Genomic DNA, 18,095 nt, shown 5'->3' on the forward strand with positions numbered 1-18,095 from the left:
CAATCTAGATTATGAGCCGATAGAGCCCGTCTGGGTTTCGATTAAACAATTTTTTTTATTCATTAGCAATATATTGTTATAGAAATCTATAAAAAAATTTAAAATGATGCAAAATAAAAACAATACATCACTTCCCTCCCCTTCACCTCCCTCCCTTTTTCTTGACCCCCGCCGGTGTTTTAAAATTAAAAAAGAAACAAGGTAACTTAAATCAAGGATCTCCATTTTAGAACCTTATATCAATACGGAAGAAATAAAAACATAAAATAAGAAAAGTTCATTCTACAAGTTCGTCTTCATTTTTCAGTAAAAAAAATTCCCTTTATAAATTATTATTCCATTACTCCACCTCCTTCAGCTTTTATCAAAGATCGCTAAGTATCCCCTTACTTTCCAGTGTTTTTCAACATAGTTTTGAAATTTCTCCTATTCCTTCCTAAACTTGTCCAAATCATAGTCTTTTAAGATTCTTGTAAGTTTATCCATTTCACTCCATGACAAAACTTTTAAAATCCAGTCCCATTTTTCTGGTATTTTATCTTGCTTCCATAACTGCTCATACAATGTCCTTGCAGCTGAAAGCAGGTACCACACCATCGTTCTATCTTGTTTTGGAAAACTTTCCAAAGAGCCAGTCTGGGTTGTTTACTCCTGGAAGCACTCACTTCAGATTCGCTCACAGAGGGTTTCCTTGCTATCCGCTCCAGCATTTCTTCTCCAGTACAGCTACACACTCTGTCAAGGAAAAGAGTGTGCACAAAGAAGTGTCCCGCCCAGCCCGGGCAGGGACTGCGCGGAGGAGACCCCCCGGCGCCTGCCAGCCGCTCCAAGCCCCCGGCATCGCCCCAAGAGCCCCCCCCACCTCTCCAAGCCCCTGTGGAGGCCCCACCCCTCACCTCGACTGACGGGGCGAAAGCAGCCACCCGAGCGACGCCTCCCAGACGGCGAGCCCGGCTTCGAGTCCGTGAGGTCTGGCCGGGGCAAGACGCCGGAGAGCAAGAGGGAGAGCCATTCAGCTCGTCGCAGCACGAGACGCTCCCTTGCAGCACGCCGCTGAGGGCTGGGACGCCCGAGGCACGCCCAGTCAGCCCGTCCCCGAGGCACCTCTCCTGGGCGTCTGGGGCTTTGAAGGGGGGAGGAGCCAGAGAGGGGCAGGTCCTGGGAGGGGGGAGGATGGGTCGGGAAGCATAAAAGGAGGGAGGGAGGAGGTCGCTGAGGAGAGCTGGCTGATGCGCAAAGAGGCTGCCTCGCGAGAGAGAGGGACAGGAGCCATAGCACAGCCAGGAGGGAACGGGGGCCTGCGGTGAAGTGACCCAGTGCCACCCCCCTGTTTCTGAGACCTCCGGGGAACGCCCCAGAGTGCCCGGGTGGGGCAACGGCGACGCCGGGGGACCGGGAGGGGCACCAAAGACCTGACAACGTGGTGGAGAATGCGGGCACTCTCCCGAGCCTAGGACGACCACGCCCCCATATTCCGGCCCCGCCCGGGTGGCACTCAAGCCGAGTGGCGACCCCAACCATTGAGCCGGAGTCCAGCGAGTCGTCGACGGACGAGTCAAGTGAGGACTCCGTGATACACGTGGGGCGGACCGCCGCCATGGACACTAACCCCGCCCCCGTGGATTTGGCCCAGTTTGGGCAGTGGCTCGCAGACCACCAGGCGCAGCTCCTACGGGAGGTCACCCAGCAGCAGACGGCGGCCCAAGCCACCCTCGTGCGGGATCTTCACCAGGCGCTCCTCGCCCGCCCGGAGCCCGCGGGGCCAACACCATTCGGCGCCGGGAGGAGCCCCTGGCCCCCTCTAACGAAGCTGGGGGCGGAGGACGATGTCGAGGCATACCTGGAAGCGTTTGAGCGAGTGGCTGAGGCCGCTCATTGGCCCAGAGAGCAGTGGGCCTTTATTTTGGGACCCTACCTGACCGGGGAGGCCCAAGCTGCCATGAAGGCCCTGGAGCGGGCTCAGGCGGCGGACTATACAGCGCTCAAGGCAGCCATCCTGGACCGCCTGGAGATCACGCCTGAGGCCCACCGCCAGAAGCTGCGTTCCTGGCTGCCTACGGGGGAGACGCGACCACGCTCAGCAATAGCGACCCTCAAGGATGCCGCCACCCGGTGGCTCAACCCCACCACCAGCGACGGGCGGCGCATCGTGGAGCTGGTGGTAGTGGAGCAGCTGCTGCAGGTGCTGCCGCCGCGTACCCGCCATTGGGTGGCCTGCTGGAAGCCAACCCGTCTCAGCGAGGTCCAGGAGCTGTGGGAGAACTTTCAGGCCGCCGACCACCGCGGCCTGCCCTTCCGCGCAGAGGGCGGCAAGCCAGGGAAGGGCTTGCCCCCACCCGGCGGACGGGCCGCCCCAGGAGCGACACCCGGGAGGGCGCCCGGGGCCGGAGACCGGGGGGGCCGGGCGCGGACGCCGCCGGCCCGTGCCACGCCGGGGTGGTGGAGGCCCGGAGCACGCCCGGCGCTACCCGGACTTGGTCTACGCCCCGGAGGCCGTGAGGGGGAGAAGGAGGGGCACCCGCCGCCGGAGGCCCGCCGTCCAGCAGGAGACATAGGGCCCTGCTTCACCTGTGGCCAGTGGGGCCATCTCAAACGCGAGTGCCCCCTGATGGAGTGCGACGTGAGCTGGGAAGAGTCCTGGCAGACGGCTGAGGCGGGGGCTCGCCCCCCCCCCCTGGACGATCCCGGTGTCCTTGGGAGGGCGGCAACTGCAGGCCATGGTCGACAACGGCAGCTCGCTGTCTATGATACGAGCCCACTTGGTGCCCGCCCCGCTGCCTGTCATCCGCACCGCCGCCATCCGGTGCGTCCATGGGCACATCGAAAGAAGCCCGGTGGTGTCCATCCCACTGAAATACTTAGGCCGCTACTGGAGCGTGCCGGTCGCCAAAGTAAGCAGCCTGCCCTACCCAATACTGCTCGGGCGGGACGCTCCGCGTTTTGGCGACGTAGTGGAAGCAGCCAACCCCGGCCGACCAGGCCAGCCTGCCGGGGCCGGTTATGATGACGCCGCCCCCGCTGGGGAGACAGAGGACAGCGACCCCGGGGAGGGCCCGTCCAACGCAGAACGTCCCGTGGCGGGTGGCCGAGAGGCGTGGCCGGCGGACCCGCAGTTCGTGGAGGCTCAGGCCGAAGACGAAGAATTGGAGGCGCTGCGGCGGCACGAAGCAGTCCGAGACGGGGTGGTTGTAGACGAGCGCCGGAGCCGGCGCCTCCCTCGAATCATCCGGGAAGAGGGCGTGGGGTTCAGAGAGGTAAAAGGGCGGCTGGGCCCCGGGAAGCAGCTGTTGGTCCCTCACAGGTACCGGCCCGAGGTCCTGAAGGGCGCCCACGACCACCAATGGGCGGGCCACCAGGGGGTGAAGAGTACTCTGACCCGGGTGCTAGCCAACTTCTTCTGGCCTTCCGTAGCCCGGGAGGTCCAGGCCTACTGTCGCTCCTGCGATATCTGCCAACGCCTCGCGTCTAGGGCCGAGCCGCAAGCCCCCCTAGCCCCCTTGCCCATAGTGGGGGTCCCGTTCGAACGAGTGGCTATGGACTTTGTCGGGCCCCTACCCCGCACCCCTCGTGGGGCCCGCTACATCCTGGTCCTCATGGACTACGCCACCCGGTACCCGGAGGCTATCCCCCTGCCCACCATGAAGAGCGCGGGCGTGGCCAGGGCCTTGATGCACTATTTCGCACATGTGGGGTTGCCCCGGGAGATACTCACAGACCGAGGCACACCCTTCACGGCGAGCCTCATGCGGCAGGTGTGCCAGGCGCTGCACATCAAGCAGCTCTTCACCTCCGTCCACCACCCCCAGACTGACGGGCTGGTGGAGTGGATGAACCAGACCCTGAAGGCCATGCTGAGGAAGACAGCATATGACCACCCCACTGCCTGGGACCTCTATGTGGACCCGCTGGTCTTTGCCATCCGAGAGACGCCCCAGGCATCCCTGGGGTATTCCCCGTTCGAGCTGCTGTACGGGCGGCAACCCCGGGGCATCCTGGGCCTGCTCGGAGAGCAGTGGGTGCAAGGCAGAGCAGTGCCGGAAGAGGCCCCGGAGGAGTACGTCAGGCAGCTGCAGGGACGCCTAGAAGACATGCGGCGGGAGGCCCGGGAGAACCTCGCACAGGCCCAGGAGGTCCAGAAGAGGCGTTATGACAAGGGCGCTAGGGCCCGCGGGTTCCAGGCGGGGGACGATGTCCTGGTCCACAGGGGAGCGATGGGCCAGAGCCAGGGGGACCCGTGGCGGGGACCCTTCCAAATCACCCGAGTCCTGGGTCCCCTGACGTACGAGGTCCAGTGCGGGCCTCGTGCTCGCCAAAGGAAGACCCTCCATGTGAACAGCCTAAAGGCCTGGGTGCGGCGGGAGGCGCGGCCGGAGCAGGGGCTCGTGGCCGAAGATCCGGGCGAGCTCCCGGACGGAACCCTGCCCTGGACGACCGCGGGGGGCGCCGGGGGAAGCCCGGTGTTGGACGCCGCTCTCACCCCCAGCCAGCGACAGGAGCTGCAGAAGGTCCTGGCCGAGTGCCCGACGGTATTCTCCGACCAGCCGGGCCTGACCACCCTGGTCAAGCACCGGGTAGTAACCCCTGCAGGCCAGGTGGCACGCGCCCGGTGGAGGCCCGTCCCACAGAAGCGCTGGGACGTGATCGCCCGGGAGGTAAGGGAGATGCTGCGCCTCGACGTCATCGAACCATCACAGAGTGAGTGGCGCAGCCCGGTGGTCCTGGTGCCAAAGCCCGACGGCAGCGTGCGCTTCTGTGTGGACTATCGGGAAGTGAACAAACTGGCCAAATTCGATGCCTACCCGATGCCGCGGGCCGATATCCTAATCGACCAGCTGGGGGAGGCCCGGTACCTCTCCGCCCTGGACCTCACCAAGGGCTATTGGCAGGTGCCCATGCACCCGGCCGACAGAGAAAAGACCGCTTTCGCCACCCCACAAGGCTTGTTCCAATTCAAGCGCATGCCCTTTGGCTTGAATGGGGCTGCGGCCACATTCCAGCGGCTGGTGGACAAGGCCCTAGCCCAATGCGAGGGTTTCGCTCGGGCCTATGTCGACGACATCGTGGTGTGCAGTCCCACCTGGGAGGCCCACCTGCTCCACCTCCGCCAGGTACTCCACGCCCTGCAGGCCGCCGGGCTCCACGCTAACCCGCGGAAAAGCCGCCTCGGCTTCCAGGAGCTAAAATATCTAGGGTTCCTGGTAGGGAAAGGCCAACTCCGACCCCTGCCAGAGAAGGTCGTCACCCTGGAGCAGCAGCCCCGCCCGCGCACCAAGAAGCAGCTACGGCGCTTCTTGGGATTTGCGGGCTATTACAGCAAATTTATCCCCAACTTTGCGGCAGTGGCCACCCCGTTGACGGACTGCCTGCGGAAGGCGTGCCCGAACGTCCTCCAGTGGGGGCCAGCCCAAGACGCAGCGTTTGAGGCACTGCGTACGAGCCTCTCCCGAGACCCCGTGCTGAGAAACCCGGACTTCTCCCAGCCCTTTGTGTTGCACACAGATGCTTCGGGGACCGGTATCGGGGCAGCCCTGCTCCAGGGGGGCCCTGGGGACGAACGCCCGGTCCTATTCATCAGCCGCAAGCTCCTGCCCGCCGAGCGGGCGTACTCCACCGTAGAAAAGGAGGCCCTGGCGGTCAAGTGGGCCGTCGGGGCATTGAAATTCTACCTCACCAACAACCCTTTCCGGTTGGTGGTGGACCACGCCCCCCTGCTGTGGATGTCGAGGATGAAGGACTCCAATGACCGAGTCCTTCGCTGGTATATGTCTCTTCTCCCCTTTTCTTTCACAGTGCATCATCAAGCCGGGGCCGACCACCGCGTGGCCGACTACCTCTCCCGGGTCTTCGAGGAGGAAGCGGAGAAGCAAGGGACATGGGGGGGGGGGTGTGTCCCGCCCAGCCCGGGCAGGGACTGCGCGGAGGAGACCCCCCGGCGCCTGCCAGCCGCTCCAAGCCCCCGGCATCGCCCCAAGAGCCCCCCCCACCTCTCCAAGCCCCTGTGGAGGCCCCACCCCTCACCTCGACTGACGGGGCGAAAGCAGCCACCCGAGCGACGCCTCCCAGACGGCGAGCCCGGCTTCGAGTCCGTGAGGTCTGGCCGGGGCAAGACGCCGGAGAGCAAGAGGGAGAGCCATTCAGCTCGTCGCAGCACGAGACGCTCCCTTGCAGCACGCCGCTGAGGGCTGGGACGCCCGAGGCACGCCCAGTCAGCCCGTCCCCGAGGCACCTCTCCTGGGCGTCTGGGGCTTTGAAGGGGGGAGGAGCCAGAGAGGGGCAGGTCCTGGGAGGGGGGAGGATGGGTCGGGAAGCATAAAAGGAGGGAGGGAGGAGGTCGCTGAGGAGAGCTGGCTGATGCGCAAAGAGGCTGCCTCGCGAGAGAGAGGGACAGGAGCCATAGCACAGCCAGGAGGGAACGGGGGCCTGCGGTGAAGTGACCCAGTGCCCACCCCCCTGTTTCTGAGACCTCCGGGGAACGCCCCAGAGTGCCCGGGTGGGGCAACGGCGACGCCGGGGGACCGGGAGGGGCACCAAAGACCTGACAAGAAGCAACCAACCCAGTACATTATATGTCTCTAATGTTTGTTCTTACTTGGGTTATTTGAGCCCAGTTAGGTGGGGAGAGTGGGATATAAATTGTAATAATAATAATAACAATAATAATAGCAATAACAATAGCAGCAAGGTAGACTGTTCCTGCTTATTTTATTACAGGGCGTTTTCCCACAGAGCTTACCTCGGAGCGACGTCCCTCTTCACCGCGCAGCGTCTGCGCAGATTTCCCACCAACTGCTCCACATAACCAGGAAGTGCCGGACCTTTTGCGTCGCAGATGTAAACCGCTAAAACCCAGTTTACGTTAGCGATGCAAAAGCCGCGGCTCTTCCTGGTTATGCAGAGCAGTTGGTGGGAAATCCGCGCAGACGCTGCACGGTGAAGAGGCACGTCGCTCCGAGGTAAGCTCTGTGGGAAAATGCCCACAGTTTATGATAGATTGATCTACTGAAATTTTTTGGGGGGAGGGGGAGGATGTGGATATTTATTGCATATTATTCTATGTAAGGTACCCCAAGAAACTTTTGGACTGAGGGGAAGGATGAGAACAAATTAATAATTCCACAGACAAAAGCCCAACATATTGTTTCTCCCTACATGGCCCCACAGACAGAGGATACAGCTCCATGACAATAATGATAGCATTCCTTTTCTCAAAAGCATCATGAAAGTAGACAATACGTTCGTGGTCCAGCTGAGCTAGAATGCCAAGTTCACGGCGTGCTGATTTCTTGACTTTGGCACGGCAAGGGATGAACTTGGCAGCAAAGGCCAAACCAGAGCTCTTCTGAGTCACTCTCCGCACATACGAGAAAGCTCCCCTGAGACACAGCACAGACCATTCAGTGAAAAATCATATTCCTTGCTTCTCTGCTCAGTTAGCTGAAATGAAGTCACCCCTGCCCAGCTGACAACAAGGAAGGGGGCGGTGTACAACAGTGAATCCTCCTGTGCAGGCGGTGATGTGATGGGGAAAGTGAGGTGCATTTGTCTGGAGAAAAGGTTCATCCCTAAACACCCTCCATTCCTCACAAAGAATCTCTTTCTAAGCATGATTCAATGCCACTGAAGAGGCTTTCCCCAGTGTAACACATTCACTGTTGGTAAAGGAAAGGTACTGCCACAAAGATACATAAGTGGTCAGACTGGCAGCTCTATATATCATATAATGTGAAATTGCTAGCCTAATGTGAAATTGCTACCACAACCACCCGTCAACTCACCTTATTGGGTAAAGCATCACCCATAGTTTTGGGAATACAGACAAGCCCAGTTCTTCTTGGTGTTCCCCATGCAGGGTGATAGGCAACTCAAAATACTCATATTTGTACACAAAAGAAAGACAGGGAAGGATGAGGACACCACCACTGTCTCTATGTGTAAATTCCCCACATATGTGGCTGCAGATTTCCTGTGCTGAGCACCTAACAGATCCAGTAATCAATAAACCACATGACCCATGATGTGGCCCATCACTGAATTCATGTTTGTAAATCTCACTCTTAACTCCCACACATATCCTGTAAGCAAGACGTACAGTCATTTCTTTGCAGATAGTGGACTGATCAACCCTCTCCTCCCCCCCCTCAACAGTCCTAGCCCAAAATAATCATCATAGATAATTGTTCTTCCCCATGAAGGACTCATCCCTCCTACCCATTACCTGCCGATCTCCTCATGTACATCATAATAGTCAGCCAGGCGACGGGTTGTGTGTGATTCTTCTTCTGTCCGTGCAGCATCAGCATCTGGTACAGCTAGGAAGCAACAGGGAGTAGGGGTAATAGAAATAAAGAGTATTCACAGGACAAGTCCTGAACCACCCTGCCCCCTGCTCTTTACAGTGACTAATGGGAGAGCCAGTTTGGTTAAGTGTGCGGACTCTTATCTGGGAGAACTGGGTTTGATTCCCCGCTCCTCCATTTGCACCTGCTGGCATGACCTTGGGTCAGCCATAGCTCTGGCAGAGGTTGTCCTTGAAAGGGCAGCTGCTGTGAGAGCCCTCTCAACCCCACCCATCTCGCAGGGTGTCTGTTGTGGGGGAGGAAGGGAAAGGAGATTGTAGGCTGCTCTGAGCCTCTGTCCTTGAAAGAGCAGCTGCTGTGAGAGCCCTCTCCAGCCCCACCCACCTCACAGGGTGTCTGTTGTGGGGGAGGAAGGGAAAGGAGATTGTAGGCCGCTCTGAGCCTCTGTCCTTGAAAGGGCAGCTGCTGTGAGAGCCCTTTCCAGCCCCACCCACCTCACAGGGTGTCTGTTTCGGGGGAGGAAGGTAAAGGAGATTGTAGGCCGCTCTGAGCCTCCGTCCTTGAAAGGGCAGCTGCTGTGAGAGCCCTCTCCAGCCCCACCCACCTCACAGGGTGTCTGTTGTTGGGGAGGAAGGGAAAGGACCTGCCTACCTGAGGGACCGTCTTTCCCCATACGAGCCCCAGAGAGCACTGAGGTCAGCGGGGAAGAACAAGCTGGCCATCCCCGGACCAAAGCAGGCGAAACTGCAGAACACTCGCACACGGGCCTTCTCTATTGTAGCTCCACACCTATGGAACCAGCTCCCGGAAGAGGTGCAAGCCCTGCGGTGCCTTGACCAATTCTGCAGGGCCTGCAAGACCATCCTTTTCAGGATGGCCTTTGCGGATTGCTGATTGAAGGATTGCTGGATTGATGGATTCGTCTAAGTGACTTTCGCCTAAGTGACTTTCGCCATCATGCTAACTGACAGAATAGCACCAGAAACGCCTATTGTTACTGTCAATTTATTGTAAATTGTAAATTAGAATGGTTTTAAGACTAATGTTGATTTTAAAAGTTTTGTATAATCATTGTATGGATATGTTGTTAGCTGCCCTGAGCCTGCCTCGGCGGGGAGGGCGGGATATAAATAAAATTATTATTATTATTATTATTATTATTATTATTATTATTATTATTATTATTATTATTATTATGGAGATTGTGAGCCGCTCTGAAACTCTTCGGAGTGGAGGGCGGGATTTAAATCCAATATCTTCTTCTTCTAATGCACCTTTAGAATTGACTCCCAACAAATGAAATCCTTTGTTTCATGTTGGTCTGACGTAATTAATTCCATGACTCCTCAATAGGAACTCAACTATCAGGGATTCTGGGGGCTGAATGAAGAACCTCATGACATGAGGCTGGGACATAGCTTAGTGAACTACTTTGGTCTGGGTGTTCAGAGATTTTCAAAAGTAATAGGAACCTGCAATAAAGGCAATATGACTGGAAGGTAGTATGAAACTCTGGACTCTGCAGGGATAGTATATATTCTATGGGGCTGGCATAGCAGTAGGGATGTTCATTGATTTATTAAATAATGAAAATGAAAAAAAATCACATTTGTTATTATTAGTAGGAAAATTAATAAGAAAACTAATGGCATTCATTAATACATGTTATTCTGTATCCTCGCTGTCTGGTTTAGAGAGTTCAGGAAGAGTTCGTAGGGAAAGAGAGTCAGAGATAATGAAACTGACATGGATTTTTGGGGTAGTTCTGTTATCCAATATTTTCCACAATTTGGCTTATGCTAAAACCTTCACGATTTAGGGCTAGAAGTATAACACGTACCTGCACGAACAACAAGCTCAGCCTTGCAAGACACTTCTCCAGCCAGGTTGCGTGCGATGCATGTATAGACACCGCTATCTTGCTCTGTGGTGTTCAGTACAACTAGTGAGCATTCACTTTCTTCATACACAAAGCTCAGGTGGTTGCTTTCAGTTAAGAGTACCTCGTCCTATACAGGATGTTTCATTAAGACAAATCACTTGTAGGCATAATGTTAAAGGAAAGACCTTTTATTGTGTTTTATTATATGGTCACCCTTGAGACCCCTGCCCAAGGCTTCTTAATCCTTCCTCCCAACTTCTTCCTCCTCTAAAACCTCTCCATTTAGTTCCATTACTCATGATACAATCATGACAGTTCCTACCTGCACACTCCTGCCTTGGACAGCCACTTGGACTTCATGCTGCTGTTGACTGGGCTTGGAGCTGTTTTCTCAGAACTATCTAGCAGCAGCACAGGAGAGGTAATACACATGTCCTTGCCACTGGCCAGATCTGAGGCAAGCAGGAGTCACTCAGCTCAGTCAGCTTGTTGTTGTTAGATCTGAACTGATCTATGGGCTGCTCAGTTTGGCAGGTTCCAGGGCCATTTTAATAGCCCGGTGCTATCTTGGATACAGGGGAGATTAGGTCATACAAGCCTGATATACTTTCCTCAGGCCATAACCTGTTGATCAGCATCAAAGTAGATAATGTGTGAGACCACTTTCAAGGTTACTCCTAATTAGATCACAGAGAGCCAACAAAACTTAGACTAAGAATGGGATAGGACTGAGGGGCATTAGCACCACTGAGAGGCATGGCTGAGATACAGGGAATACAAAGAGGCAGTGACAGGGTGGACATAGCAAGAAGTTGTAAACTGAAGCTTAAGAATGTTCCTCAGCCACAGGTAGCCCTGGACTTGGGCCCACACTCACCTTATACCACATGATGTCAGGAAGAGGTTTGCCCTCTACCACCACGGCAAACTGTGGTGTCTCACCCTCCCCAACTTCAATGTCCTCCATGATTGATTCAAAGCAGGGTGCCTCTATTGAAAAAGAGGAAGATCTAATCAGGTCCCTAAATCACCAAGAAAATGATTCAACCTAGCTAACAATAGTTGCCTATCTTGCTTCCTTTCATGGAGATCTCCAGTCTTCTCTCCTAGCTTTATATAAAAGCCTTGGCTGCACACTCCAAAGTAGCAGAAGTTTCTATGATGACATACTATGTACTCTCATGATACATGTGTGTCTGAAGGAATGTCTGGAACGTACATGAAACAGAAAACTTGCTGAAGCTGAGCAGGTTTGGGTCTGGCCAGTACCTAGATGGCAGGTCTCCCTGGGAACCTAATATTTACCACCCCAGGTTCTAGGATGAAAGAAAGCTGGTATATTAATTAATCAATTAAATATTGTGGCTGACCATAGATTAGGATTTGGAGCAGGGTCTTTAGGGGATACATTGTACTCAAAGTAGAGATGAAGCACGAAGGTGGATGATTGGTGGTGGTGGGGTTCTGAGCATCCCATACCTGCCAGTTCCAAGCTGATGAAGCAGTGGTCATATCCATGCTGGTTGCTCACCTCGCAGGTCAATTCCCCTACATCCCCCTTGCCAGCCTGGAAGAATCGCAATGAATGTTGGTCATCATCAGGCATGCTCATCTCCCAATTGGGATCACCATCTTTTATCACCATACCAGACCTAGGAGAGATAGGGAAGAAGAGGATGTTTGGGTATCTGATTAAGTGTGCTTGCACATGAAAGCTTATACTGTGAATAAAACTTCATTAGTCCTAAAGGTGCCACTGGACTCAAACTTTGGTCTGATGAATATCACTGTACTATGTGTTAGTGGTGTAACTTGCACAGGGGTGGCCAAACTGCAGCTCAGGAGCCATGTGTGGCTCTTTCATACATATTGTATGGCTTCTGAAGCCCCCGCTGACCCATCAGCCAGCTTGGAAAAGGCATTTGTCTCTTTTAATCATTTCTCCAAGCCAAGCCAGCCAGCAGCTTGGAGAATGCATTTAAAGTTAAAGTTGCTTTCTTTCCTCCATCCCCATCTTCCTTCCTTCCTTCCTTCCTTCCTTCCTTCCTTCCTTCCTTCCTTCCTTCCTTCCTTCCTTCCTTCCTTCCTTCCTTCCTTCCTTCCTTCCTTCCTTCCTTCCTTCCTTCCTTCCTTCCTTCCTTCCTTCCCTCCCCTCCCCTCCCCTCCCTTCCGCTCTCAAACATCTGAGATTCATGTCTTGCAGCTCTCAGACATCTGATGCTTATTCTTTATGGCTCTTACATTAAGCAAGTTTGGCCATCCCTGCTCTTGCATAATCATCTGTTGTTTGCTGCTTTGCACTGGCAATTGCCTCCATCACTTTATATCATGTTCCCTCCCCACTCCTCCCTTTTTTTGTTCCTTTTATTTAATGAAAACCATTCTTTAAAATTACCTCCAAGGTTATGATGATCAAGGATTTGCAGTAAAAAGGATCTTACTATGCAGTCAAAAGCCTTTTTTGTATTTAAAAACAATGCAAAATGTTCTCGCTTACCTTTCTTCATTGATTTAATAATACCTATCCACTAGCATTATAGTATTAAAAGACATCATGAAATATACCATAATTTTAAGATTGTTTGTTATAGCACCTATATTATCTTAATGTTTTAATGTATTACTGTCTATATCTGTTTTAATTGGTTTTATGTAATGCTTTATTGGTATATAAGCCACCCTGAGCCTGCTTCAGCAGGGAGGGTGGGATATAAGTCAAACAAACAAACAAACAAATATAATGGTGCCATGAAGAGTAGACTCTCCACCAACTGCCCCTTCCTACCAAAGCCAGGTACCTCAGCAATAAGAACACAGTTAATATATGTTAAGAATCTTAGGGCTGCCAGACTCCAGGTGGGGCCTGGAGATCTCCTGCTTTCACAACTGATCTCCAGCTGGCAGAGATCAGCTCCCCTGGAGAGAATGATCAAAACAACTGGAACCAGTGTAATAAATGGACTTTGTGAGTAAGCCACCGGAAACAATTATACTTTCACACAAGACATGTATAAATGTGTTTTAGTACAAACTAAACAAAACAAAACTAAGGAACACTGAGCATTCAGTACATGAAATTTCCCCACATAGTCTTTCAACAGCCTTGTGAAATGGCTTCCTCAAGGTAGACACAAAGGTGGGTAAGCACTTTTCTTCTCAGCATTCAACTCCTAATGATACGGAGAGAGTAAGGACGGACCTGCTTATGAAAGGAATCCTCACGGTTTCAATCATCAACTTCGTCAGCCTCCTTCCCCCAACGTTACACAGAGCCTCAGCTCAATTTTTTCAACATGGATCTACGCATGCTCTCATCAGCTGCTGCCGGCTCTCCCGCATGAAAGCATGTGTAGATCCATGTTGAAAAAATTGAGCTGAGGCTCTTTGTAATGTCGGGGGAAGGAGGCTGACAAAGTTGGTGATCGAAACCGTGAGGATTCCTTTCATAAGCAGTTCCTTCCTTACTCTCTCTGCATCGTTAGGAGTCGAATGCTGAGAAGAAAAGTGCTTACCCACCTTTGTGTCTGCCTTGAGGGAGCCATTTCACAAGGCTGTTGAAAGACTTATATGGGGAAATTTCATGTATTGAATGCTCAGTGTTCCTTAGTTTTGTTTTGTTTAGTTTGTGCTAAAACGCATTTATACACGCCTTGTGTGAAAGTTTCATTGTTTCCAGTGGCTTACTCACAAAGCCCTTGGAGAGAATGGCTACTTTGAAGGGTGGACTCTATGGCATTGTACCATGCCGAGGCCCCTCCCATCTCCAAACCCCGCCCTCTCCTGGCTCCACCCTCAAAGTCTCCAGGTATCTTCCAACACAGACCAGGCAACCCTAAATCTAATTACTAACTTTTAGCTGAGAAGTACTTCACATTTCAAAAACACTGGGGGGTCATACGACAGTTCTTTAGCCATTTTGATAAAATGGAAACAAAAATATTAGTGACATTAAGAAGATTTTGCAGACCACCTAACATGGGATTTATACAAGATGAACAATTTGTAAAATAAAATCTTTATATATTCTATAAGGTTAAGTTTGGGAAATATTGTTTTAGAAGGTAGCTGTGTTGGTCTGCAGTAGAACAGTTGGATCTGATTCCATTAGCAGACCCATAAAAGTTTTCCTCTTGTTGGTCTCTAAGCCACTACTGGACTCAAATCTAATTGGGGGGTATGTTGACAATAGTTTTGCTCATCTTTGCTTTTCCAAACTCCACATCATCGTCATTTAAGATTGCTTCACACACATTATTTTTACACCTAAAAATATTAATGTGAATAAGACAAATGTGATTGAAACCATGCGTTTCATGCAGGTGCACACACAAGGGATCCATGCTTTTCCAAAGCTCCCTTTTAAGTGTACATTTAGGGCCAAGCTACATGTTCATGTCCTTAAGAGCTGGGTCCAGATTTCCCACACCCAGCTTGGGGTTCCTTTAACTATACAGTGGCTGTGGGGAATGTTTTTTTACAAAATAAAGGAGAGCTCAGAAGGGGTTGGAATGCCACCATTTTCTTGAGCCAAAACAGCACTTTGGGGGAGCTATTTCCTCATTCTTGCTGCTCCAAATGCACAGTATACAAGCAGCAAAAATGGGGAATAGCATTGGCTCACTTTTATTTTTAATAGCCATTCTCCACAGCTGCTGTATGGCTGAGGGGAAACATAGCTGAGTTGGTTTGGAATTTTTAAAAAACTCTTTAGAAACTCTTTAAAATATGAATGTGTAGATCCCTTTGGTGATGTTGAATTTAAAATTTCGAATTAGATTATTGTAACTCAGTCTGAGCTCACAGTCAGGACACCCTATGAATAAAAGCAAAACGCAGATGTGGCCAAGAGTTCCCTCTGCAGCCTATTCCGGGACATTTCTCTCTTTGTCCCTTATATGTATCTTCCTCCCCCTCCCCAAGCACAGGTGACAGCTGACATCACAACAAATCACAACCATCTCTTTAATGCCACTTTCGTTTGGCATTCTACCCAACAACTTGCCAGGGGAATAGTGAGCTGGATATAAGAGTTTTACTTGGGGTTGTCCTACCTTCTCCAGATGACAGCAGCCTCGACGTGGTTTAGGGTTACAGTGATGCAGACTGGTTGCCCTTCCACAGCATATACCACATCTGGTTTGTCCAGGATTATTGGAGCCTCTTCTGTGTAGGGGCCTGCAAGCACAGCCACCACAGTAATCAAAAGACCAGTGTCATTGGCAGATGGGAGATGGGATTTCCCAGTTCCAACTTTCTAGGCTGGATTCTCTTTCAGACTATTGATCTGGGATCCTGACTTGGAAGATTCTTTCCAGAGGTTGTTCCTGTATATTTCCTGACCTGTTGCATTTAGTGAGTAGGCCATATTTCTAGAACTAGGCTAAACGTTTTGCTAAATGAGCTTTAATATGCGCTCTACCACAATGAGCTCTGCATGGGATCACCTTGGAAGCTTCAATTAGTAAAAAATGTGGCAGCAGGTTAATGACTGGCATAAATGTTACAAACATATCTTCCCTGTATTGAATGTCCTGTACTAGCTGCTTTTGTGCTTCCAGGAACAAGGGAAATCACTTAAGCAATATTTAAAGAACCACTAACTCCCCTTTGAGTCAGTATACGTTATTCTCTGTATGCCCCCACCCTCAGAAGTGTGGTGAGGTCACCAAAGATAGGTCATTTCTTCAGAAACATCTCATCTGCAGAACTCTAACTCCACTGCTGCTCGCCTGGCACCAAATTTGTTTCAGGTTCCAGCTATAGACTTTTTTTGTTTGCATTGGGGCTTCTATTCAGTATTTTTGCTGTCAATTTATTGGCATGTTCTTAAATGCCTCTATTTTGTTATAATTATCACTCTATCATGATTTATGCATTTATTTTCTGTGTATGCCATCATGAAAGCTGTTTATTAAGACTGTATGCAAAATATACATAGTTGATAAATAAATAAAATTCAGCCCAACTTAGTATAAGGAGCATAATGGTCCTATTTCAGAATATTTTAGATAAGCTTGAGAGGTTGTGTGTGAGCATATATGTTGAACCACAATCCTTAGCACATGTATACAACACCAGGACCAAAGCTGATGTATATTCTTTGGAGAAATGGGGATATCTATTGAGCGAGAAATCAGCCACGGAAAATGTGGCATGTTCCAGTTTTATATACAATACAGATCTTGGAAAAGGCATGAAAATGTCACATTTCAACTCCTGTCAGATAGCATTAAAAACGAAACCTGTCCATTTCTGGTGTAAACTGGATAACATGTAAAACTCTGTCCTTTTCCTCTTGAATTCAGCCAGGTGGTCTACCTAAGGCCATTGTGTATTTTCTCATTTTCTCATATCCATGCTCTACAAGAATTTTGTTTAATGTTCATATTCATTATTTAGGAGTAGATATGTTAAGATTTTGAAGCAACAGTTAACATCTGCCTTACTGGTTGGAAAAGAAATCCCACATTCAAACTGACTATTGTGGGGGTATTAGGACCAGATGACACAACATTATTTTTATTGGCTCTCTTGATGGAATTGTTGTTATACATTATTTGTATTTGAATAAGGAAACAAGGTTCAAGTTCCATAGCAGAAAGTCGCAAAACAGCAGCTGGACTGAGAAGTGAGGTCTGCTCTGCACTATGCAATCACCACAGGGAGTTTCTGTTTTTACATGGCATCTTTATTCATTTAGATAAGTCATGCACATTTGGTGTGTAAAGTTGCCACCTCAAGAATCCACCTCAAGAACAGTGTGATATAATAATTATTATTATTATTATTATATCATCTTTTTGGACCCTGACAATTAGAATTTTGTATTATACTCCTGGGAAATGGGACTGTATGTCAATGGTTCTCATTCAAAATAATAACTTCTACATTTTCTTGTAGCTAGGTAGCAAAGTCTCATGAAATGTGGAACTTCCAGAGCTCCAAGAGACAAAGGCAGTGGGGAACACATTGCAATGGGAAAGTTTTTTGTTTTTTTGTTGTTTTTTTTAAAAACCTCTATACCACACAACACTTAGGCTGCAGTCACACACCCTAAATAATGCACTTTCAATCCACTTTCAATGCACTTTCCAACTGGATTTTACTGTCTGAACTGGCAAAATCCAGTTGGAAAGTGCATTGAAAGTGGGTTGAAAGTGCATTATTTAGTGTGTATGACTGCAGTCATTTCCTTGCTTTCAGTGGCAGACCCCCCCAGTGAAGTACCCCTGTTTCCCTGCTGGTGCTCAAATAAGCAGCAGGACAAAATGGGGGGTGGGGAGGTACCATAGACATTAGCAAAATCCTTGTGTGTTGGTGACATCACTTCCAGGTTTCAGCTGGATATGATGTAATCACATTGCTGGTGTCCTTCTTCCTCCTTTTGTACTACCTCCAAGTCTCCCAGGGGTTACCGGCATGTGCTTGACAACCATAATTCAGATCTCAGTAAGTGTTATTAAAACCAGTCCCCCTTTTTTTGTTCCATAGGCTTTAAATGCTTTTTGTATGTCCTGTTGCATTCTAAATAACCTTTTCATTTTAAGAACCTTTGTTTAACTTGTGCTTACCTCACCCTGTGTGGAGGCCTGGGTCTTTCAGGCAAGCTACCAAGTAGATAAAACATTCTAGTCCCTATGAAGATTTGTCAGAGCAAGCCCATGAAGAGGATCCCAGAATGGGGTAAACGTTTCCATAAGACCCTCCAGAACATCACTGCCCCATAGGCTTCAGTCCTTTTCCATGTAGAAGGAAAACTGACAGAGAGGCAGGAGGCACTGAAGGATTTAGGTATTGTGGGCAAGTTTACATTTTAATGGAGAAGTAGTGTGGCCTCAAAGATGCTAGCGACAGCACGCAATTCCCCTGAGAATGAAGGCATTTATGGCTGTTTGCCATGGGATCTGGACAAATGA

At 50.7% G+C, this 18,095-nt stretch overlaps 1 protein-coding gene across 3 annotated transcripts in view; it reads right to left on the bottom strand.

Moving 5' to 3' along the window:
- The window catches only part of SPEG (striated muscle enriched protein kinase), a 171,270-nt gene that overhangs the window by 37,823 nt on the left and 115,352 nt on the right, over positions 1–18,095 (bottom strand). For all 3 annotated transcript variants that reach the window (XM_060261605.1, XM_060261609.1, XM_060261606.1), the window contains 7 exons: positions 15,231–15,354; positions 11,659–11,831; positions 11,057–11,169; positions 10,138–10,306; positions 8,216–8,309; positions 7,173–7,373; positions 666–726 (listed from right to left, as the gene is read on the bottom strand). In XM_060261605.1, coding sequence (XP_060117588.1) covers positions 666–726; positions 7,173–7,373; positions 8,216–8,309; positions 10,138–10,306; positions 11,057–11,169; positions 11,659–11,831; positions 15,231–15,354 — 935 coding nt within the window. The remainder of the gene's footprint in view (positions 1–665; positions 727–7,172; positions 7,374–8,215; positions 8,310–10,137; positions 10,307–11,056; positions 11,170–11,658; positions 11,832–15,230; positions 15,355–18,095) is intronic.

Source organism: Heteronotia binoei, chromosome 21 (genome assembly GCF_032191835.1).
Source record: "Heteronotia binoei isolate CCM8104 ecotype False Entrance Well chromosome 21, APGP_CSIRO_Hbin_v1, whole genome shotgun sequence".
Classification (NCBI taxonomy): Eukaryota; Metazoa; Chordata; class Lepidosauria; order Squamata; family Gekkonidae; genus Heteronotia; species Heteronotia binoei.